Source organism: Pongo abelii, chromosome 4, assembly GCF_028885655.2.
Source record: "Pongo abelii isolate AG06213 chromosome 4, NHGRI_mPonAbe1-v2.0_pri, whole genome shotgun sequence".
Classification (NCBI taxonomy): Eukaryota; Metazoa; Chordata; class Mammalia; order Primates; family Hominidae; genus Pongo; species Pongo abelii.
This window is the reverse complement of record NC_071989.2, coordinates 128,831,540-128,856,694: the sequence shown is the minus strand read 5'-3', so window position 1 is coordinate 128,856,694 and position 25,155 is coordinate 128,831,540. Positions and strand designations below refer to the sequence as shown.

At 35.6% G+C, this 25,155-nt stretch overlaps 1 protein-coding gene across 9 annotated transcripts in view; it reads right to left on the bottom strand.

The window, feature by feature from the left end:
* The window catches only part of PRR16 (proline rich 16), a 328,607-nt gene that overhangs the window by 165,129 nt on the left and 138,323 nt on the right, over window positions 1–25,155 (bottom strand). Inside the window, exon 1 of one of the 9 annotated variants that reach the window (XM_009240980.4) lies at window positions 11,343–11,435. The exons of 7 other annotated variants lie outside the window; for them this stretch is intronic. In XM_009240980.4, the coding sequence (XP_009239255.1) occupies window positions 11,343–11,354 (12 nt within the window). In that variant the 5' untranslated portion in view covers window positions 11,355–11,435. Of the gene's footprint in view, window positions 1–9,972; window positions 10,056–11,342; window positions 11,436–25,155 lie in introns of those variants that run through there. One more of the 9 variants, XM_063724234.1, reaches the window with a different exon arrangement.

The following is a 25,155-nucleotide window of genomic DNA, read 5'->3' as shown; positions in this document are numbered from 1 at the left end:
CCTACAATTTTTTTTTATCCTTTTCACTTTACTGCCGTATGGGAGAAAAAGTTCCAATACATTTATATGCTTCCTAGCCTTTAAAAACACAGTGCTAGGCTTCATGAGAAACACATAACAGAAACAGAATCCATTATCCCACATATGCTCAGAGAGCTCTAACAAGTGCCTGCAAACTGGTCAACACATGTGCTTTACATTAAGTCCAGCCCACTCAGTTTCACTTATATCTAAAAAACAACTGTCTTAAAAACAAAATAAATAAATATAACTAGAAAAGTGTTTCCATAGTTCCCAAGCATATTGCTTTATGAAAAAAGATACCCATCTTTGTTCCCTTACTGTCAGTGCATCAGGTTCTGAATACAGAAAACATGAAGTGAGACAAAACAACAGCAAATAAAAAACAAAATATGCAGGCTTGATGTCCAACCTTTCAGGTAACAATCCATCTTCACATGTAAGAAACATAAATTCACATGATAACCACAGCAATAGAAAAAGTGATTATAGGATACATATTTTTTGCTAAAAGAAGCAATACATTCACCAGAGTAAGGATAACAGAAAGGAAATATTATTAAGAAATATAATTATGCTAAGAATAGATCAAGAGATACTGTTTTAAAGAAATCATGAACTTCTTTTATTTCTTTAAGACAAACACTAAGAAAGAAGAGAGAAAATGGATTTGTAAGCTTTTGACAAGTCTTTAATAGTAAGTTGTTAAGTCCATAAGAAATGGACTGAGATTTAAGGCTTTTAAGCATCAGGAAATCGGCCATTCAGAATATTTTGGGGGAAGAATAACTTGGAGCTCCATCAGAGCCTAATTACACCTTTTGTAAAAAGCAGCAGGGTGGCTCTCTTCTTTTGCTGTGATGTATGGCCAGCCAGCACAATAGTTAAATAATCTATGATACTTTCCTAATTTTTTTCACAAAGCTTAAAGCCCAGTAGTGAAAAATGATGCATTCCGGAATATTATTTTCAGATGGATATGTTGTGTATGTGTAGGATCATTCTTTTCTCCATCTGTCTATTGGTAGATGCCTGAAGCACATCAAAGACTATCATAATTCATCAGTCCCAAGTCACATTTTAAACCCTTATAGCTTGCAGTTCCCATTTACTATATGCTGCCAGAAGAATCTTAAAATGTGATTGTAATATAACTGTTAAAGAATCCAGCTATGATATCTACCATGGCTGTACAGAATTAATCAGTACTTGTTAATTATCTACTAATTTGAGTGATGAGCGCAGCACAGCAGGATCATGTACAGATCATATAAGACTAGTGTTGAGGAAAACGGAGTGCTAGCCACATCTGGGCCATTTAATAGCTACATGATTTAGGCTTAATCCCTGTATGACTGTTGTCTAAACTGTGAAATGGGAGAAATAATAAATGAATGCCCTGCATATATCACAAAGTACAATTTAGTGAAAATCAAAGGACTGAACATAATAAAATTGGGTGATTGACTATAAGGAAGTGTATTAGTTACTTACCCAGGGTACAGGTAGTGGATTTCTTTTAAACTTTGCAGATCTTCCTTTATATATAAATATAATAACATGATAAAACTTCCAATTAAACATTTTCATTTGAAAAGACAAATTTTAAATGAAGGACAAAATCTAATTTATTTCCAAAGTGAGACATTCAGTTTATCATATCCAAGAGAAATAAGGTCAGTATCAAATTCTAAATGAATAAGACTCCTATTTTATTGCCAATTTATTTTTTATGCTAGATGTTAAAACAAATACTTTTTATCTTTTGTTCTACAAATTATGGAGGGAATACAGATAAGTTTAAAAATTACAATGAATTGTAAAATTTAAACTTTGAGTCTGCTTTATGCTTATCATTAAACTATGGTACTTCTGGGCCATGATCCAATTTATTTGTGTCTTTTTTAAACTTTACTGAGATATAATTTGCATATGATAAAATTCTTCCATTTAAGTGTACAATTCCTTTAGATAAATGATATTTAGTAAATCTACAGATTTGTGCAACCATTGTGACAATCCAGCTTTAGGACATTTTCATAGCCTGCAAAAGATCCCTCATGCTCATTTGCAGTCATCACTATTATAACTCGTAGTCCTAGGCCACCAATAATCTACTTTCTGACTCCATAGATTTGCCTTTTCTGGCATTTCCCTATAGTCTTTTATATCTGGTTTCTTTTACTTAACATACTGCTTCTGTGGGGCTTTATTGTGGTTCCTCCATGTTGGAGCATGTGTCAACAGTTGTTTGCTTTTCATTGCCAAACAGTATGCCATTGTATAGGTATATCGTATTTTTTTATCCAATCATCAGTTGATGAACATTTATTTTCATTTTTTGAATATTATAATGTATTTATGGACATCACAACCAAGTTTTATGGGTATACACATGTTTATAATGCTTACTGAGCCTTGGGGAAATTGTTACTAAGATATACAAAGCATAAATTTAGATGTTCCAGGTGCTTGATTGTTATTCTAAGGTTTCCAAGAGAGACTGAATTATAGAGTGGTTAATAGCGCAGATTCTGGAGTGGGATTCTTTGGGTTTCTAAACCAGTTCAATATTGTACTAGTTCTAAATTAAGCAAGACATCCCTTGGTTTCCTTTGCTGTAGAAGGGAAATAATGACAATAGATCCTTTATAAATAAGCTTGTCATGAGGGTTAGATGATGCTCATTTGATGTTAACTATTACAACAACTAAGTACCGGATCATCATGTAAATACATTACAAAAGTGGTAGTGCTAATAAAACAAGATGATTAGAAGATTTCTGACTCTATTGTCCTACTAAGAGATGCAAACCTCACTCTTGATTAACATGGTATACTATCAGGCACAAACCCACATATTTTTATATGGGGGATAGCAAAGAACTTATTTTCTGGTCACACACAGTGGCTCTTACCTGTAATCCCAGCACTTTGGGAGGCCAAGGCAAGAGGATAGCTTGAGTCAAGGAGTTTGAGACCAGTCTGAACAACATAGTGAGAACCTGTCTCTACCCAAAATTAAAAGATTAGCTGGGCATGGTAGATTGCATCGATAGTCCCAGCTACTCAGGAGGCTGAGGTGGGAAGATCACTTTAAATCTGGGATGTTGAGGTTGCAGTCTGCATTGAGTTGTGATTGTGTCACTGAACTCCAGCCTGGGCAACAGAGCAAGATCTTGTCTCAAAAAAATAAAACAAACTAAAAATTTATTTTCCCATCTTACCACTACCGCACAGTCATTGGTGGGGAAGAAACTCTCTAATGACCACTTGCTTCAAGATAGAACATCACTGAGTTCAGAGACAAAGTAGCAGAATTAGATTTCTACCAGTGAACACTCATTCTTCTTCCTGTTACCTCCTTGTGAATATGACAGTAGACACAGGACAAAAGAAAGGCAAAAAAATGTAAAAATTATGTAGCTGTATTAGTCCATTTTCATACTGCTGATGAAGACATATGCAAGCCTGGGCAATTTATAACGGAAAGAGGCTTATTGGACTTATAATTCCACGTGGCTAGGGAGGTCTCACAATCATGGTGGAAGGTGAAAGGCACATCTTACATGGTGGCAGACAAGAGAAGAGAGCTTGCGCAGGGAATCTCTCCTTTTTAAAACCATCAGATTTCATGAGACTTATTCACTATCACGAGAACAGTAAAGGAAAGATCCACCCCCATGATTCAATCATCTCCCACAGGGTCCCTCCCATAACATGTGGGAATTATGGAGGCTACAAGATGAGATTTGGTTGGGGACACAGAGCCATACCATATCAGTAGCCTTTCTACCTTATTTAACAAATAAGCAGTGCACATTATGATCAGGAGCAATTCTTAATACTTTAAAAGTAGTAACTCGTTTAAAATCTATAACACCCCTATGATTAGTATCTATTTATTATCTCCACTTTCAGATAAGATAACTGAGGCACAGAGATGTTGAGTAATTTGATCAGTGTCACACAGCTAGTAAGTGCAGAGCTGAGTTTCAAACCAGGCAAACTGGCTCCAGTGTTTACATTTGCACCACTATGCTATGCTATCTCTTTTAGAAGAAGTAGAAACATTTTACTGAAGTAAAATATATTATTGGAAAAGGCAAATGGAGGCTTGATCAGTTTTGTTCTACATACATACCATACCAATATTCTTTAATCACTCTATTTGGTTTACTTAAGCCACAGGAAAAAGTCTTTTTCAAATATGAGTGAAACAAGCCAGGTCTAAATTATATCTTACTTTCAGTTTCATCTTAAATCCTGTTATCCATTTTATATGAGTGTAATGCTGAAAAACTAAAGCTTTTCAAGTTCAAAGATGTGTTTCTTTAATACTGCAGGAAGGATCCCTAACCTGACCATAAGAATGTTTTCTTCCTAATCAGTCATTCTTTCGTTATCTGTGAATTAAGAGTAGCAGAGCCTCTGTGGAAAAATACCCCATTGTGAAAAATCTTGCACAATTTATGTCCCCTGGGAAGATAGTGATGCATATTAATATTTTTTAACTTTTTAATCACACAAACATTAAGTATACAATTGTAAAAAATTAAAAACCTACCGTTGTCATGTATCTCTACATTAATAGTTGCTATATACAAATAATACATTATTATATATTATGTAGAATGATTAAATCAAGCTCATTAACATATTCACCCTTATTCACATTTTAAAGGCACTGAAAATTCCTGACTAAATGTATTTAACTCAGTAGTTATCAAATTTTAAAATAATGAAGTCTGCTTTTCCACGGTGTAACACCCATTTACCTACATTGGAAAACACTGCTGCTCTGGATGTCTAATGAATTCATGGCAAATTAATACAACTACTTTTTGTTCTAATATAACCTTTGAGGTCTATGACATGGTAAAGACAAGAGCTAATAATACATGATAACATGGGTAAGGGTAAAGATAATAATAAATAGAGTAATACTATATTAGCTAACATTTCCATATGTAATGCTCAAAACAATGTCATAAGGTAGGTATTTATTAATTAATCCTCATTTTACACAAGAAGAAACTGAGTAATGTGCCCAAGCCACATAACTAGTAAGTAGTGAAGCTGGGTTTCAAAGCCAGGTATTCTAAACCCAAAATCCATGTTCTAATAATTACACTGAAGTACCTCCCACTTTGGGCTAGGCAATCAGTTTATTTATACAGGTAGAATCCTGATTAGCAGGAATGAATTAGGACATAGGTAATTACATAAAATTACCAAGAAAAATCTAGGAGTGGTAGATATAATTTATTCATAATAATTTATGTTGCCTCTTGATACTGTTGCCATTATAAAATCTTTCCCCTTTTATATGTTTTTTTCTTTCCTCACTGAGGAATCTAATGACTATAACTTTTTTTTCTTCTCTTTCTATCCTAAAATAACTGTAGTAACAGTACATTTTCAAGTGGTGGTATATTCTGTAAATAGTTGAAAATAATAAAACGTGTCTGAAGTCAATACATTACTTCATATTACCTTTCGTTTTTGTGAAAAAAAATTCATAAATTAATCCCTAATTCCAAGACATAAAATGTGTTGTGTTTATAAGTAGAAAATTACACATTTTTATTGTTCTCTCTCCCTACTGCATTCTTTCAAAGTGCTAACATTTAGTTTCTGCAAATCAAATTCCTTTTTGACACATAGTCTTTTAAAGAACAAAAAAGAAATAATGTAAAAAGTACCGGATTTAAAGAGTGCAAGAAGTAGCTAAAATATGAAATGCCAACTTGTGGCCGGGCGCAGTGGCTCACCTCTGTAATCCCAGGACTTTGGGAGGCTGAGACGGGTGGATCATAAGGTCAGGAGATTGAGACCATCCTAGCCAACATGGTGAAACTCTGTCTCTACTAAAAATACAAAAATTAGCAGGGCATGGTGGCGCGTGCCTGTAGTCCCAGCTATTCGGGAGGCTAAGGCAGGAGAATCACTTAAACCCGGGAGGTGGAGGTTGCAGTGAGCCAAGATCATGACATTGCACTCCAGCCCGGCGACACAGCAAGACTCCATCTCAAAAAATAAATAAATAAATATAAAATAAATAAATAAATAAAATATGGAATGCCAACTTGCGAAAAATAAACACTTGTCATGCTTTGCTCTCAGAAGACAATATCAGAGTAATGAGTAAGACATCACTTCAGCTCTGTGTATCTCTTAAAATATATATACTGGTAATCTTTCTAAAGTTTCTAAAGATAGAAAACAAGAACTAACTGTAGAATCTCTTTCCTTCACTCCATACACACTTATTGTGCCATTACTTTTCTAGATATTGAGGTCTCAGGAATAAAAAAGGGAGATGAGACTCATGCTCTTAAGGGGCTTACATTTGACAGGAGGAGGCAGTCAGCAAAGAAGAAAAGAAACACATAAACAAGAATTCCTAAAGTGATAAGTGCCATGGAAAAAACTACAGGTAGTATTGTGAGACATAGAATTGCACCAAGAGACTAAGTGTGTGAGTGGGAGAGATGCACATGAACAGCTAATGCTCAGGTCAAGTGGTCAGCAAAGACACCTCTGAAAAAGGTGACATGAAATGGAACTGAAATAATACAGTGAGCCAGTTTGTGCATGCTAAGTGGAAAAGGCCAAAGATGTTGTTATTAGTCTGTTTTCATACTGCTCTAAAAGAACTACCCAAGACTTGGTAATTTATAAAGGAAAGAGGTTCAATTGACTTACACTTCAGCATGGCTGGGGAGGCCTGAGGAAACTTACAATCATGGTGAAGGCCAGAGGGAAGCAAGGCACCTTCTTTACAAGGTGGAAGGAAGGAGATGGGCTGACCAAAGTAGGAAGAACCCCTTACAACACCATCAGATCTCATGAGAACTCACTCACTATCATGAGAACAGCATTGGGGAAACTGCCCCCATAATCCATTTACCTCCACCTGGTCTCTCCCTTGACACACGTGGATTACGGAGATTATGGGGATTAAAATTCATGAAGAGATTTAGGCTGGGATGCAAAGCCTAATTTTATCAAGTGGAAATGAGCTTGAGACCCAAAACATGGCTTGCGTAGTAGAGTACTGGACAGGGGGATCAGAGACTGAGATGAGATTAGCTCTGGCTGAGAAGAGATCACAGGGTTTGATTGCAAGGTAAACAGATCACAGGGGAACAATCACAAAGTAAACAGATTGATCACAAAATAGAGACCTCCAAGACAAGGAGCATGAAGGAGCCCAGGTGGCAATGGCAAGTGGCAAAGGTTTTCAATGTAGAATAGCATGAATCCCTTTATATTTCAAAAAAAGCCCCATTATTTTTGCTGCTCTGAGAAAAGTGAATTGTAAGAAAGCAAGAGAAGGAGTAGAGTTTGTTAAGGAATTCACATACGGGCAGTCTAATTAAAAGATGAGGACTGAAAAGTTCCAAGTCATGAATATAGCAAAAAGAAGGACTCAGGATATATTTTGGAGGCACATTTGACAAAACTTTCTAAAGGAGAACACCACCCAGAGTTTTGGCCCAAGCAATTTGTTTGATGAGGGAGTGATTTACTGACATAGAACAAACTAAAGGAGAAAGAGAATTATAGGCCTGGGTATTGATTCTGAAGTTCTGCTTTCTATGTGTTTATTTTAAGATGCTTATTAAACATCCAATGGAGACGATGGGGAGAAGCTAATGACACAAAGTTGGAATTCATTCATATATAGTTGGTATGTAAAGCTATGGGCTGGATTAGATCAGCAAAAACAGCTGGGATGGGGAGCAAAGAGAGAAACAGGTGGAGAGGGAGTAAACTAGGGAGAGACAAGGCTTGCTCTGAGTATTGGGACCCTGTAACATTTAGCGGCTGAGGAAGCAAGGACCCAGCAAAACACACTAATGAGAGGTGGCCAGAGAGGGAGAAGGGGAAATGTAAATTTATCTGTTCCATACATAGAACCTTGACAGATAACATTTTAACAACAATAACAAAATGTAGTACTCTCTGGCATTTTCACATACATCATTGCTATCACAGCAAGTTCACTGACATCCATCACAGAACTACTTATTTTCCGATTAAGGCCAGGTTAAAGAATGCTTTTCAGGAATAATATCTATAGTTGTTTCGATTTGACAACAAAATCAAGCAACTTCACCTCATAAGCACATTTTCCTGCAGGTTATTAATCACTGTACCCATTTGTGGATCATTACAACATAATCATGAAGCTCGTCTGCCTGTTTCACCATTACAACTTCTGCCTTTGGTGTCACAATGCTCCGTAATTCTCCACTGTTTTAATATTCATGGTCACTCTTCGTGATAAATAAATTAAAGATAAATTTTATGCACTATGTTATTACGGAATTCCACAATCTTGCAAATCTGCATTTTTTGTCTTCTTTCCATTTCACAAAAACACCAAACTTTACCATGACTTGCCAATTTATTGTGAATCTTTCTTTAGAAATTCAGACAACAAACAATACTTATTCCAGTTTTTGAGGCACATTAATTTTAGCTCCACTCTAATATCACTATACATCCTTATTTCATAAAACTCAATTTATTAACTTTCATATTCTCTCTGATCTACCTCCAACTCAGGCAGAAAACAATTATTTTTATGTAAACATCGATTTACTCTTGTATCACCTTGTTTTAGTCTTCTACTTGACTGTGAACCTATCATGGGTAGAACTGTGTCTTATTGATCTTTATATTTCTTTTTTCTAGCACAGTGCATGGTGCAAAGTGCATGTTCAATAACTATTGAGTAAAATAATTAATTGATTAGATTAGTTTAGACTGTTAATTTTTGGTTTGACAAAAATGATAAAGATATCAAACAACTGCTTTATTATATTTTAATATAGATTCTTAGGAGAAATTTTTGCATTCCTGAGATTCATCAGTCCCTCATGTTTTCTTACTTCCTCTTTATTTGGGTATGTAATTTTCATTAGTATGCTAGTATAACAACAAACCATTTTGAGTGACAACTGCTAGTCGATTAACCTATGATGTTTTCAATTCTCCAGAACTAGCTCTGTGATTGAAATCAATAGTAACATTAAATGGTTGATTCTCTCTTTTGCCAGTGCAACAAATACTTCTTGTATTTTAACAAAATGTATAGCCCCTATAATAAATATGGAAAGACATTGCACATTCCATACTATTATTTTTCCTAGTCAACTTTATAATTACTTCAACAGTCAATTCATCATTTTTATTCAACTGACTCAGATCAAACAGTTAAATATTTAGATCTGATTCTTTTTTCAAGAAAAATTAGAACTGAGTTTGAGAGGTGTGTCTGTCTGATAAGTGCAGCGGCAATCTAAAGGGTACAAAATACTTGACTTTAGGAAATGATGTGTGGGGCATCAGGTAATATGTACAGAGGATTGCTTCTGAATATATTGCCAATGTGGCAGACACTTTTCATCCCCAAACAACATGAGTTATCAATCTATGCTCATGTAATTTCTTCCAGATAAAGAAGGATACTGTCTGTTTATAGACCATCAAGACTTTATTCCAGTGGGAAAAGCTGGGCCTACAGCACTTTTTTTTCTGACTTTTTGCATAAAAGTCATGTCAAACAGAATATATGGACACTATGTCTTGAATTTTCTGGTCCTTTGGGTCAGCTGAACGTCTTATGAATTCAATTGAATAAGGTCTCAGGAATTCAAGTTGAATAAGTGACTTGGCACACTGCTAATTGGCAAGTTAATATCAGAGTTGTATAGCTTCGAGGTGAATTCACATAATTTATAAAAAAAAGGAAAGGAAATAAAAAAAATAAGAATCCCAAGTATTTATCCATTGGTCTCTCTTAGCAATAACAGACACAGGCAGACTTTTAAATTTACATTTTCCTCTTTATCCTGAGATAATCAACAATTTATTTTCTTTTCAGTATGTCTTTTTTGTCCATTTTATATGATGTGCTATAACTTCTTTTTTACTTACCTCTGAAGTAGAATTTGATTGAGAAGATAAATATAGCTAAATTCCAAATACCATTCCCTCTTGTTCTACAACAATTAGAACACATTAAAATGAAGACTTGATTCATGACACAGCACCTAACAAACTGTTAAAAAACAGTATAATTACTATAATCTCAAAACTAAAAATAGTTTACTTATTACATTCTTAAAATCACTATATGCTAATATAGAAATCTTATTTAATAGGTACTCAACAACAAAATCAATACTACTCATGGGAATTCATTCAAATAGAGTGTTGTCAAATGCGTGACAAAAGAATGCAACCGATTAAAGAAAAACAGTAATTGTAAACATGTTAATATATCTCTAATATTTGACATTATCCAGACATCTTTTATATTTGATTTTAGATATAATAGATTTATTCTTAAAATCCAATAGTTGACTAATCATGGCATCTTTCAGGTTTTATCTACAAGTGGAAAAATTTAGCATCCATATTTAACACAAACAATAACTAGAGTCTTACATAGATTAGGAGGTTGAAATGTTTGTCCCAGAAGCACCAGAGCATAATGAGCAATAAACCCAAGTTCTTTTATACACAGAAAAATACTGAGACCAAAGAAACCCGTACTGACATCCTTTGATGATGGGAAAATGGAAAATTGCAATAAAAAAATTATTGACCTTGACTATGCATGTTTTCACTTCATTAGGAATTCACAGCTGTTAAAGGTAATGATCCTTCTTATGGTCACATATGGCATAACCAAGATTATGTTATGAATATGCTTCTGATGTCATGAATGAATTCTGTGCACCATAAACCAATCTTTAAAAAAAGACTATTGTCTTAATATGTGATTTTAAATTATCATATCTTTTATAAAATTTTTGTTTTTTAATGATTAAAATTAATTTCCTACAATTGGCATATATAAAGATAACTTATCAAAATGTAAACTGATTTTGTTAATAAAAAGTGTGAATATTCTAACATGACCTCATTAATTCTCATATCTTGGAAGTTAAATCTTGCAGTTTTGAACAAACTACAAATATTTCTTAAAATATTTTTGGAGCCTTAAAAATAAAACATTGCTGAAATTTATGATACTATTATACTTATTTCCTTATGTGGAATTTAAACATAAAACACAGACTGAAAATATGACCATTTATATGATGATAAATAGTGTTGTGTTAATCACGTTATTCATGGTCATCACTTCATAACTTTAATATTCAAAGAGACCTAATTGTTAATTGCAACTCCTACATATATTTTGAATTACAAATGGTATATTGGTCTTGCATGTTTCTTAGAAATGTTGGTATGTGCTGTCCGAATTCCTGAAAACATCATGTTAAGGTGGGGCTGACTTTCTTGGGCATTTCCTGATGTCCTGTTGTCACTGTATGCCTGCAGCACTGTTTCCCTGTTTCATCATGTGGGAAGGTGGGGGTAGGTAATGGAGCTTCTGTTAAAAAGATTAGAAAACTTTAAAAAATAGTTCATTTACCTTAGACTTTCCAAAAAACACTGGACTGGACATGGTGCAGGAGGTTATGAATGGATGGGGAGGCATTCGTCATGAAGGAATAGGATATACTGATGGAAATTACACAGGGATGGAAGAGAAGAGTGAACATAAGAACATGTCTATGAAGGAAGTGCATGTGAAAGACCACGTATTGTGAGTGAAAACATAAGAAGTATGAGTATTGATCAGTCAATCAATCAAGTCTTCAAGAACGTTTACTGAGTACATATTCTTTCTGAGAACAGTATACCATAGCAAATCACTGGCTGCTTTGTAGGTTAACACTGACTCATCATTCAATATTGTTTTTGTCTTGCAGCCCAATGAGTTATTAATATAGACATATTAGGACCAGCTCTAAGGACAGTCATCAGGAAGAGACAGTCAAGCATATCACAGAAACAGATATAAACATCCAACTAATGTGGTAGTATAGAGTAGCCTCTGGAAATGAAGGCTATCCTCCAATATTTAAAGGGATACTTTGCATCGGGAAACCTAAGCTTGCTGAACAAAATGTGAATGGGCTGAGCCAACCTCAGGGAAACATACTCTGGGGTCATGGGAACTAAAGACTACACTAAATCTACATGACAAAGGAGGTATTAAAGAAGAGGCTAAGTGATCTCTTGATGTTGATGCTATAAGGATTGTAAGTTCCAGAGGGCAGTTGGAGCTTGGCCTGTGAGGCTGCACTCAATTCAGAAATGCAAGATTGCTGCCGCCGGAATGTGTGGCTCCTCATTCCCACCTTACACTTTGGTAACATGCTCCCAAAACACTACAGTTGCTGCATATGAGACTTGTTCAAACGAGGTATGAATAAAAGAGTAAGAACTTAGATCATCCAGCTTGCTCAATTACTGACTCATTCTTTTGTTAGCTACTTGTAGAGCACTATGCTGTGTCAGTACTAGGAATGCAGAAATGAGTGAAAAAGTACTCTTCCTCAAGGAGCTCAAAAGAATCAGTTTGGGGTGGGGGTTGAGAAAGGGCACGTTATTCTCAGCTTCTTGCTGCTTCTTATGTTATTGACTTTCTTCATCAACAATAACTTGAATATTTAGTAAAGAAAAGCAAAATTATACATTTGAATAAGCTCAAGGCATTTAACTTCATCATTTATCCACCCATGAATATAGTCAATAAATTCTCACTGAGCACTAAGTATGTGCTAGGAACCCTCCTGGTTACTGGGAACGTGACAATGAATAAAACGCCCAGAATTCTCACCCACATATTAATTATATACACATGGATGACAGAAAACACTTCCGTCAAATTATAACTAAATTATAACATTTGACTGCAAAATACTAATTAAAAATAATAATCTAACGAATAGAGTATGCAGGCATTATTTAATTATCATACAGTATTAATGTTATGGTTAAAACATTTAACAAGACCAACAATCAAAAACAAAAACTATCAAATATTCTAATCATATTTCACTTTAAATCTACAACGAATACTCCTGACATTATTAAAAAAATTAGACATTCATAAAATTATAATGCTGAAGTAGAAAAGCAAAAAATGACAAACACTATTTTCTCTATTTTAATACTTCAGAAGGAAATTACATATCTCTGTATCCACCTCCACTCTCCCAAAAAAAAACTTTATCAAAAAAAAAGAAAAGAAAGAAAAAGAAATACATAGAAAGTGGCCTAAGAGCCTATAGAAGAGAATATAGATTTTCTTCTTGAACTCTGCTCTTCATATCGAGACACTAAAGAATGATGGTAGGAGTGTGGTTTCTATAATCAGACTCATTAGCTATGTAATCCCAGGCAAGGTACTTGGGGGCTATTTCTCTGTACTTCTGTTTTCTTATCTTCAAAAAGAGGGCTAAAAAATGTACTAGCTTCACAGGGTTAATGTGAGAGTTAACTAAGTTAATATATGGAAAGAATTTCACACTTTTAAAAGCACATAATAAGTGCTTACAAATGTTTGCTACTTTTTTCTGTTATGCAGTCAACAGAATAGGGAAGTAACAATGCATGTCAGAATCTTTACTGACAGAGGTTCTCAGAGCACTTGAATGAAGAATTCTGAACCAAGAACTTGGGCTTTGTAATTAATCTTCAGTGTCAGATATTCTCCGGGCAATACAGCAGCAGAGCAAGCTGCTATAGCTGGTGCCTATATGTTCCTCCTCATGGCAAAGTGAAAGACCCAAATTCTGCATGTACTGCCAGAATCCCCCAGCTTCATAATTGCCACCACTTTTTCCATTTTGACAGTATAGATTCTGTTCTGCTGGTTGGCTGAGATTGTCTGGCTATGCACAGTGGAAAAACTATTACCAAATCATTCCAGCCATAACTTGTGAACTTATTCAGCAATAGAACATTCCTGCCAACTACAAGCTGAACAATTCCTTCTTTTGTTCCTCTCATGTATTTTAGACACAGTCTCAGACAAGGCTAATCAAACCAAAGTGAAAAAGGCTTGAAAATTATCTGGTGAATGTTTGAAGTAAATCATTAAAGTGTTTTCAAATATCCAAAGTATGATTATCCATACTACAAGGAAAATGTCTAAAGTTTAGGCTTGGCATTGGCCATTGGAAAATAACAGAAAATGATTTGAATTTGTTGGAGGGGAGTGTACCAAACCCGAATTCATGACAAATGTGCACTTACATTTTTGGCCTGTGCAGAATTAATCAACATCCCAAATCTGTTTTAAAAACTCCACCCTAAGCATTTGCTTATTCTTCCAATAAGAAGATACAAAAAAGCCCACAGTATGAGAACATAACTTGAATAGGTTTTTGAGGAATCATGATAGGTTTTACACTCAACTTGCCACATTTCCTTGTTTCCTTTATGCTCAATGACATATATTTTTAAAACATGTCTCACGTGCAGGGTCACAGTTTGATTACAGAAGAAAAACATGTATCTGTATTAAGCCATCAGGTTTATCTGGAGATCAAACAAACACCCATAAACTACAAGCTGCAAATACTCACCAATTGAATCTGTGTGTGTGAAAGTGCTTTACTAAGAAAAGCTCTGCTCAAATGCTAATCATTATCCAACTGACTACATTAAAAGTTCCTTCAGGGAATTGATAACCTCTTACTCATCTTTATAACACCATCCTCTGAGAGTCAAAGGAAATTCGTTTATTGGCTAAACACAACTAAAGTTCAGCTCTTAGGCTAAACAGCAGAGGGCTATTGGATTCTCAGTCCAGATTTCTTAAAGGAGCCATATATGCCTGGATATAAAAAATTGAAATGCAAGGTTCAGTCTCATTTTTAGTGGCCATCATCTAAACGATGTGTTAGTGCCTTAAAGGAAAAGTATTTTAAAAGTATTAGAATATAAGTATGCTGTTGAAATTGCATAGAAGATCCAAGAAAAGCCTACAATACAAATGCCTAAAACTGAATTTAATTATATAATAGATCATATATGTAAACCAATCATATGAATTAAATAAAATACTAAAAATTTTTATTATGTTTTATTTTTTCCCAAATGGAAGCCTACGTATAAGTTATTTGATAATGTTTTTGTGGAGTTTAAGACATGAATCTTAGTAATATGCTTAAGTAATTATTGAAAAAATACAAAGCTTGACTTTCTATAACAATACATAATAAGATTTTTAAAAATGTAAACAGAAAAAAATAAATTATGAAGCTTTAAATTTTATTTCCACTGAAGTTACCAAAAAAATGATAAAATATGATATAAAATCTAGTATTTCTTTTTTATAAAATACCAATACTAGTTTGAATTATGTATTCCATGAATATTCAGAAAATCAGCAGTTAAATAACAAACACGACCCTTGTTTTAAAATTCACACTTAATTGCTAGGTTTCCTTCATTTTACTTAGACATTATAGCCATGTTCCATGTGTAAACTCATGGGCAAATATTTGCATTATAAGTTTTTTCAATTTCTGCTGAACTGCCAACTGTATGCTGTTGGCATACATATACCTCATAATCTTTAAAACATATACCTCATGCTTATTTGTCTTTGCCCAATAAGTGTTTGAGTTACAGAAAATAGCACAGAGTGACTTCTTTATTAATCCATCACATTAGCAAAATAAAAATGAGTTTTCAGGATTAAAATATGATCATCCCATTTGAGTGCCCAGTCTCAAGGGAATACATGCATTAATACTCAAATTAAGAACTTTTATGATTTGTGCTAGTAATATTATATACATATTTCACTAAACAATGTAATGAAAAAGAATTACATTTATTAGCATTTTAGAATACAAACTAGTATATCTTCAAAAAGAATCAAATCAAATAATATGTATGTGTATTAGTCTGTTTTCAGGCTGCTGGTAAAGACATACCTGAGACTGGAAAGAAAAAGAGGTTTAATTGGACTTATAGTTCTACATGGCTGGGGAGGCCTCAGAATCATGGCAGGACCCAAAAGACACTTCTTACATGGTGGAGGCCAGAGAAAATCAGGAAGCAGCAAAAGCAGAAGCGCCTGATAAACCCTTCAGATATCGCTATACTTATTCACTATCACGAGAATAGCATGGGAAAGATTGGCCCCCATGATTCAATTACCTTCCCCTGTCCCTCCCACAACACGGGGGAATTCTGGGAGATACAATTCAAGTTGAGATTTGGTGGGCAGAACACAGCCAAACCATATCATTCCACCCCTGGCCCCTCCAAATCTCATGTCCTCACATTTCAAAACCAATCATGCCTTCCCAACAGTCCACCAAAGTCTTAACTCATTTCAGCATTAACCCAAAAGTCCACAGTCACAAGTTTCATCTGAGACAAGGCAATTCTCTTCTACCTATGAGTCTGTAAAATCAAAAGCAAGCTAGAAACAATGTTTCTTCCTACAAACAGTGGAGGTACAGGTATTGGGTAAATACAGCCATTCTAATGGGAGAGACTGGCCAAAACAAAGGGGTTACAGGGCTGTGCAAGTTTGAAATCCAGCGGGGCAAATTTTAAAGCTCCAAAATGATCTTCTTTGACTCCAGATCTCACATTGAGGTTACGCTGATGCAAGAGGTGAGTTCCCATGGTCTTGGGCAGCTCCGCCCCCGTGGCTGTGCAGGGTACAGGCTCCCTCTTGGCTGCTCACACCAGCTGGTGTCGAGTGTCTGTGGCTTTTCCAGGTGCACAGTGCAAGCTGTCGGTAGAGCTACCATTCTGGGGTCTGGAGAATGGTGGCCCTCTTCTCACAGCTCCACTAGGCATTGCCCCAGTAGGGACTCTGTGTGGGGGGCTCCAACCCCACATTTTCCTTCTGCACTGCCCTAGCAGAGGTTCTCCATGTGGGCCCCACCCCTGCAGCAAACTTTTGCCTGGGCATCCAGACGTTTCCATACGTCTTCTGAAATCTAGGCAGAGGTTCCTAAACCCCAATTCTTGACTTCTGTGTACTCGCAGGCTCAACACCACATGGAAGCTGCCAAGGCTTGGGGTTTCCACCCTCTGAAGCCACAGTTTGAGCTTTACATTGGCCCCTTTCAACCAAGGCTGGCATGGCTGGTAAACAGGGCACCAAGTCCCTAGGCTGCACACAGCATGGGGACCCAGGGCCCGGCCTACAAAACCACTTTTTCCATCTGGGCCTCTGGGCCTGTGATGGGAGGGGCTGCAGTGAAGGTCTCTGACATAGCCTGGAGATGTTTTCCCCATGGTCTTGGGGATTAACATTAGGCTCCTTGTTACATATGCAGATTTCTGCAGCTGGCTTGAATTTCTGCCCAGAAAATGTGATTTTGTTTTCCATCACATAGTCAGGCTGCAAATTGTCCAAACTTTAACGCTCTGCTTCCCTTATAAAACTGAATGCTTTTAACAGCACCCAAGTCACCACTTGCACACTTTGCTTCTCAGAAATTTCTTCTGCCAGATACCCTAAATCATCTCTCTCAAGGTCAAAGTTCCGCAAATCTCTAGGGCAGGGGCAAAATGCCACCAGTCTTTTTGCTAAAACGTAACAAGAGCCACCTTAGTCCAGTTCTCAGCAAGTTTCTCATCTCCATCTGAGACCGCCTAGCCTGAATTTTGTTGTCCATATCGCTATCAGCATTTTGGGCAAAGTCATTCAACAAGTCTCTAGGAAGTTCCAAACTTTCCTACATTTTCCTGTCTTCTTCTGAGTCCTCCAAACTGTTCCAACCTCTCTGCCTATTACCTAGTTCCAAAGTCACTTCCACAATTTCAGGTATCTTTTCAGTAATGCCCCACTCTACTAGTACCAATTTACGGTGTTAGTCTGTTTTTATGCTACTGATAAAGACATAGCCAACACTGGGAAGAAAAAGAGGTATAATTGGACTTATAATTCCACATATCTGGGGAGGCCTCAGAATCATGGTGGGAGGCGAAGGGCACTTCTTACATGGCAGTGGCAAGAGAAAATGAGGAATAAGCAAAAGCAGAAAACCCTGATAAACCTATCAGATCTCATGAGACTTATTCACTATCATGAGAGTAGCATGGGAAAGACTGGCCTCCATGATTCAGTTACCTCCCCTGGGTACATCCTACAACACGGGAAAATTCTGAGACATGTAATTCAAGTTGAGATTTGGGTGGGGACATAGCCAAACCATATCAGTATGTATTGAAACTAATTTTAGCTTTAAGTTTTATTTAAATATTTTAAATAAATATTTATTATTTAATAAACACACTTTATTAAATTAATATAATTTAATAAATTATATTAAGTATAATTTAAATTAATATTGCCTGAAAACTAAAAACCCATGTTGTGACATTAGGCATTCAGAGTCTAAATAAAGAAAGAGTGCAGTATTGATAGAGAATATTTTCAGGCAGTATTTAATTTTGGACCAGTTATTTCTGTAGAGCAAGAGAATTTATTCAACTGGCACTAGCAAACAGATGAACAGCAATGGAGGATACTTCCCTCCACCGAAAAGGGAATGAAATGCTTTTGCACCTGCCTCTTCAGGATAATGGTGTAGGTGCTAAATGGGCCCGTGAAGGGTGCCACACATAACTGGGATTAGACTGTGGCAGGACTGCCTGGAGATAAACGTCCTTATTTATGAAATGTAGGCAGAGCAGGAAGACAAGTTTCAAAACCAAAGAGACTAGCACTTCAGTAGGTGCTTGAGAATTTGGAAAGCTAAGTGCGGTGCAAAAAGTAATTCTGGGACCATGGGAACGGAACTGACATTGTGGCTGCTTTCCTTGACGTTTAGACTATTATTATTCCAGAAACAGTCCAGAGAAATGGGAAAGAAAATGGAGTAACAATTTCTAGACAGTAAAAATGACATGTTTTTTTTTCTTTTCTGTCTTTTCATTGCATGAGTAATGTAGGTTATATGCAAGTATCACTCACACATATCAAATTCTCAAAATAACATGTTTTAAAAATGTGTAAGTGTTTCAGATTTCACCTAAAGAAAGAAGAAAATAATTCAATAAGATATCCATTATTTTACTTTACTATTACTTAGAAACTCTTCATTGTCGAAAATCTTAGCTAAATGGCTCTTCGTCTTGAGAGCATTTCTGTTTCTATAATAATTTGGCAATGATCTCAAAACAATTTGAAAAGAAAAGCTAAGTAAACAACTCAATAAAGAATATTCTTTAAAAAAAATTTTTTTTTTTTTTAGAAAGTAGGTTAGAGGTAACCAGGGGCTCTAGGGAGAGAGAAGTGGGGAGTCTTTATTTATTGATTACGGAGTTTTTGTCTGGGGTGATGAAAATGGTTTGGAAATAGATAATGATGATGGTTGCACAGCACTGTAAATGTAAATGATGCCATTGAATAGTACATTTAAAAATGAATACAATGTCAAATTTTACTTATATATATCTAACCACAATTTTAAAAAATTAATAATGCAATATACCAAAAACAATTGAATTGTACAAATAAGTGAATTGCAGGGTATGTGGGGTATATCTGAATAAAGTTGTTGAAAAAAAAAGAATATCTCTTCTTATGAAATAAAAGAAAATGTTTTTAGAAGATGTGATTGTTTTAGGATGAATAATCAGCTCTCTTTTGAATACGAACAGTTTCAAGGATTAATTTTCTTAACAGAATACCAAGACCGTCAGGAGAAACCCTCTTTGGGACACCTTTCTGATTCTGAAAGAAGTATAAAGGAAATGAAGACCGAAGTATAAAGGAAATGAAGATCTCAGTTTATATTCCAGAAATCCACCAGAAATAGGTTAATCCCAGCTTATTTTCGATAGGTCAAAATACAACTAGAACCTGGATCATGGCAGGAATTTAAAAAAGCAATGAGAGATGAAACACCGTCTATGGGATTAACCAGATCTAATGATTGCTGTAATACACTTTTTAAAAGAAAAATAATTCTATAATTAAAAATAAGTTAGAAAAAAATCTAGCCTAATAGAAAAATTCCTGTTATGAATAGATTTAAATCATTTATTTGGTATATTAAGTCACAAATAAGAACTCTAGCCTTTTTTTCTAACTACTAAAGTAGTTGCAAAATTTGGACTGTTAAGCAGTAAACAAGTAATCATCTTGTGAACATGTCTATATTTTTGTCTTTGTTTTATTTTTGCATTAGTTGGATAGTTTTGCATTATTCACTTCTGCCTCTTATGTGGAAAACTAATGTAATCAATTAAATTCTGAATACCAGTGCTGGTTTCAACATTCCTACATAGGAAGAGCTCAGTGGCATCAATCTGGTCAGGGACCTAGTCTAATAAATCTGTTTTGCATAAGTAGCACACTCTTTTTACTGCAAGCCTAGGCTCATTTTAAAAGGCCAAGAGCAACGAAAAAAACGGATATTATGCAGGGAAGGCAAAATTTTACTCCATTCTTGTGCTATCAGAAACCTCTGGATTTCACTTCTTATAAACCGAGATTCAAAACTAAGTGCTGGTTATATTATCAGGAAACAAAAGGGAAGGGCTTCCACCAAAATATGCTCCCCTCTTCCTGTGAGCTTAAGATGCTGAAGCTCAAGAACATGTAGCCAAATTATTTCCATTGCCTGCATGCCTGTGACTTCAGCATGGCAACTCCTAGATTTGATATCTACTGGATGGATAAATTGGAGAAAGTCGTGATTCAAAGATATAAAAGAGTAGAACTCTACATATAAGGTTTGCTATTACTGATTTATTTCTTTATTTATAAGGGGAGATAAAAAAAAAGAAGGGTAAGAATGTCTTAGAATGTGTCAGGTATGTAAGATTCATCTTGTTTTATCAAAAATGAGTTTACCAGAATTGAAACACTCACACAAACACACACGGTTATCACCTCTAGGAAAACAAAAGCACCACCACCACAAACAACCCTAATGATAAGATTTTTTTTTAAGTTAGTAAAAATCTTTCTTAGTATGCTTTGGGAATGGAGAAGCTCTGGTAGGAAATTGCTACCCTTGTGAAGCAGATGGTAGAAAAGATTTTGAAACCAAGATCAACCATGGAGATGATTACAAGACTCTAATGAAGCACAGATCACGGGTCCCTACTGCAGCATCCATATTTACAGTACAACTCTGGGACCCAACTCCATCTGCACCCATGAATCTCTGTAATTCTCAAATGAAATCTTCTTTATATAGTAAAATATCTTCAAAGAAACTATTTATCTCCAAAAGAAAAAAACATAAAAAGTTTGTTTTAGTTTCTTCCATTTACAGCTGACAAGATAAAAATGTTATCATATTTCACATCATATCATTGAATGTGAAACAGAGTATATAAAAAACAAACACTAAGATCTCTTCACTTTTCAGTAAAAAGTGAAAGAAGACAGCCTCTCTTTGAAAAAGAAATCTAAGATATATATTCTACATCTGCCTACATGAACAATGTTGTTTTAAATTATGGGTACATTTTACTGTCTCAAATAATTTATTGAAACAATTGAATTGGGAACCACTATTTACAGGTTTCAATGAGGCGATTACAAAAAAAATTCACTGATACTTAAAATTTCTACATGCAACGATCTAATAGAATAAAATGATCTTTTCCAAATGGATCCAAAAAGCACTGCCCATGTTTTGGAAATCATTTGGATCTTTGCATTGTTAAATGCCTATAGCCAATAATACATAATATTAGGTAAGGGAAACAGTATGGCATACCCCAATTTTTTTTTTTTTTTTTTTTAAGACAGGGTCTTGCTCTGTCTCCCAGGCTGGAGTACAGTGGTGATCATAGCTTACTGTAGCCTTGTGTTTCCCGGCCCAAGCGATCCTACCACCTCAGCCTGCTGAGTAGCTGGTACCACAGGCATATTCTACCATGCTTGACTGATTTCTTTTTTCATTTTTTGTAGAGATGAGGTCTTACTATGTTGCCCAAGCTTGACTCTAACTCCTGGTCTCAAGTAATTCTCCCATCTTGGCCTCTCAACATGCTGGGATTATAGGCAAGAACCACTGCACTGAGCTGGTTTATCACATTTGTCCTAAGAGCATCAACTGATGACTAAAGTGACTTCAGGTGATTAATGAAAAAAAGAATTAATAATTAGGTATTTATTTTAATATTACTTTGAAAAACATAACTAGTTTACCAAACCAGTAATAGAAATTTTCATTTTCAAAGAAATATATTTAAAAGTCAATATAAAAAAGTATATAAAAATGCAGGTGATAAATCAATGTGATTAAAAAATACATATTTGAAATATAAATGACTAATTTGTGGGAAATTTATTTTATATAAGTCAAATAGTCAAAAAGCCATAACTGGATGCCTACTGCTCTGTCTCCTCAGCTCTGGGAGTCCTGAGGAGGCTCCATTACAGCCTCTGTTGCCCTGTTACCTGTAGGTACTGGGAGATGTGTAGAAAGGACGCTGGCACATCCTGGAAACCAGAAAATGGCATTATGTCAAGACTTAACAACTTTGAAGTTTCTTTGAAGTTCTACCCTGGCCAGCACACACGTGCCCATGGCTGTCCCACCATTATGCAGCATGCACATGCCCCACTGCCACGCCAACAAAAATGCACCCACAACTGCCCCACCACTGTTCACTCACCTTCATCCCCCCTGCCTCTGTTGGTGTGCACTTGCCCGCAGCCCCCTGACCACAACATACTGCCTGGCTGGAGTGCTTTTGCTGGCAGCCCCATTGGAGTGTTGTTGCCAATGGACTGTGAATGCATGGCCCCCTACTAAGTGCAGCAGGTGCTTGACCTCCAGGGACCAGAAAACAAAGCTACATTCCTGGTCCTAGCCTGCCAGGGTAAGAGCATGCAGCCCAGGAGTGCTGAGCTAAGCCTTGGCCCTGGAAAGCATACAGAAATGAAGCCAATAAACTAAACCCAACTGATATCACAATCAAACCCTAAATGTCATCAAAGAATATAAAAGCCAAAAGCCCCATCCAAAAAACTTCAAAGATTAAAGGTAGATCAGTCCACACAGATGAGAAGGAGTCAGCATAATGATTCAGACAACTCTAAAATCCAGAGTATCTTCCAACCTCCACGTGACCACATTAGCTGTGCAGCAATGATTCTTAACCAGATGGAAATGGCTGAAATGGCAACATAGAATTCACAATCTAGATGTCAAGGAAGCTCAACAAGATAAAGGACAAAGTTTAAACCCAATCAAAGGAAATCAGTAAAACAATTCAAGCATTGAAAGACAACAAAGACATTTTAAGAAAGAACCAAACTGAACTTGTGGAAATAAAAATTTCACTATAGGAATTTAATAATGCAATTTGAAGCATTAATACACTAAGCTGAGGAAAGAATCTCAAAGACTTCTCCTATGAATCAACTCAAGTAGAAAAAAATAAAAAATTTTTTAAATGAACAAACCTCCAAGAAATACAGGATTATCTGAAGAGACCACACCTATAACTCATTGGGATTCCTGAAAGAGATGGAGAAACAGCAAGCAAATTGGAAATCATATTTGAGAATACTGTCCACAAAACCACAAAAATTTCCCTAACCTTGTTAGACAGGCTGACGTGCAAATTCAGGAATTTCGGAGAATGCCTGTGAGATACTACACAAGACAACCATCCCAATGCATATAGTCATCAGATTGTCCAAGGTCAATGTGAACAACAACAACAAAAATCTTACAGGCAGTGACAGAGAAGGGACAGGTTATATACAAAGGGAACATCATCAGTCTAACAGTGAATTTTTCAGGAGAAACCTTACTAGCTAGAAGAGATTGGGAGCCTATATTCAGCATCCTTAACAAAAAGCATTCCAACAAAGAATTTCATATCCACCCAAACTAAGCTACAAAAGTGAAAGGGAAATAAAATCCATTTCAGACAAGTAAATGCTAAGGTAATTGTTTATAACCAGATCTGCCTTACAAGAGGTCCTGAAGGGAGAGTTAAACACAGAAACTTCAGCCACAAAAACATATTTAAGTACATACCCCACTGACACTATAAAGCAACTATACAATCAAGGCTACATAATAACCAACTTACAACATGATGACAGGTTCAAATCCTCACATACCAATATTGAATGAACTTGAATGGAAATGGACTAAAAATTCCACTCAAAAGGCATCAAGTGGCAAGTTGAATAAAGAAGCAAGACCAAACTGTATACTGTCTTCAATAGACCCATATCATCTGCAGTGACCCTATAGGCTGAAAATAAAGGGATAGAGAAAGATCTATCAAGCAAATGGAAAACAAAAAGGACAGGGGTTGCTATTCCTGTTTCAGACAAAACAAACTACATCGTCAATGATAAAAAAGGACAAAAAGGATATTATATAATAATAAAGGGTTCAATTCAAAAAGAAGACTTACATATCCTAGAAATACATGCTCCCAACACAGGAGTACCTAGACTCATAAAACAAGTTCTTAGAGACCTACAGAGAATTAGATAACCACAAAATAACAGTGGGAGACTTCAAACTCCACTGACGGTGTTAGACAAATCATGGAAGCAAAAAATTAAAAAAAAAATGTTTGGGACCTAAACTCAACATTTGAACAAATGGCCCTAACAGACATCTACAGAATACTACACCCAACAACAACAGATTATACATTCTTCTCATCTTCACATGGCACATACCCTAAGATTGACCACACACTCAGCCACAAAGCAATTCTCAACACATTCAAAAAAACCAAAATCATCCCAAGAACACTCTTAGACTACAGCACAATAAAAACAGAAATCAGTAACAATAATATCTCTCAAAACAATATAATTATATTGAAATTAAACAACCTGCTCCTGACCTACTTTTGTGAAAAAATGAAATTAAGACAGAAATAAAAATTATTTGAAACTAATTAAAACAAAGATGCAACATACCAGAGTCTCTGGTACACAGCTAGAGCAGTGTTACGAGGAAAGTATATTGTACTAAATCCCTACATCAAGAAGTTAGAAAATTATCAAGTTAACCTAACATCACACCTAGAGGAACTAGAAAAAGAAGAGAAAACCAACCCACAAGCAAACAGAAGTATAGAAATGACAAAAATCAGACCTGAAATGAATAAAATTGAGACAAGAAAAGCCACATAACAGATCAATGAAACCAAATGTTGGTTCTTCAAAAAGATTAAGCGAGATCAATAGACTGCTAGCTAGGATGATAAAGAAAGAGAGAAGATTCAAACAAACATAATCAGAAATGGCAAAGGTGACATTAACAC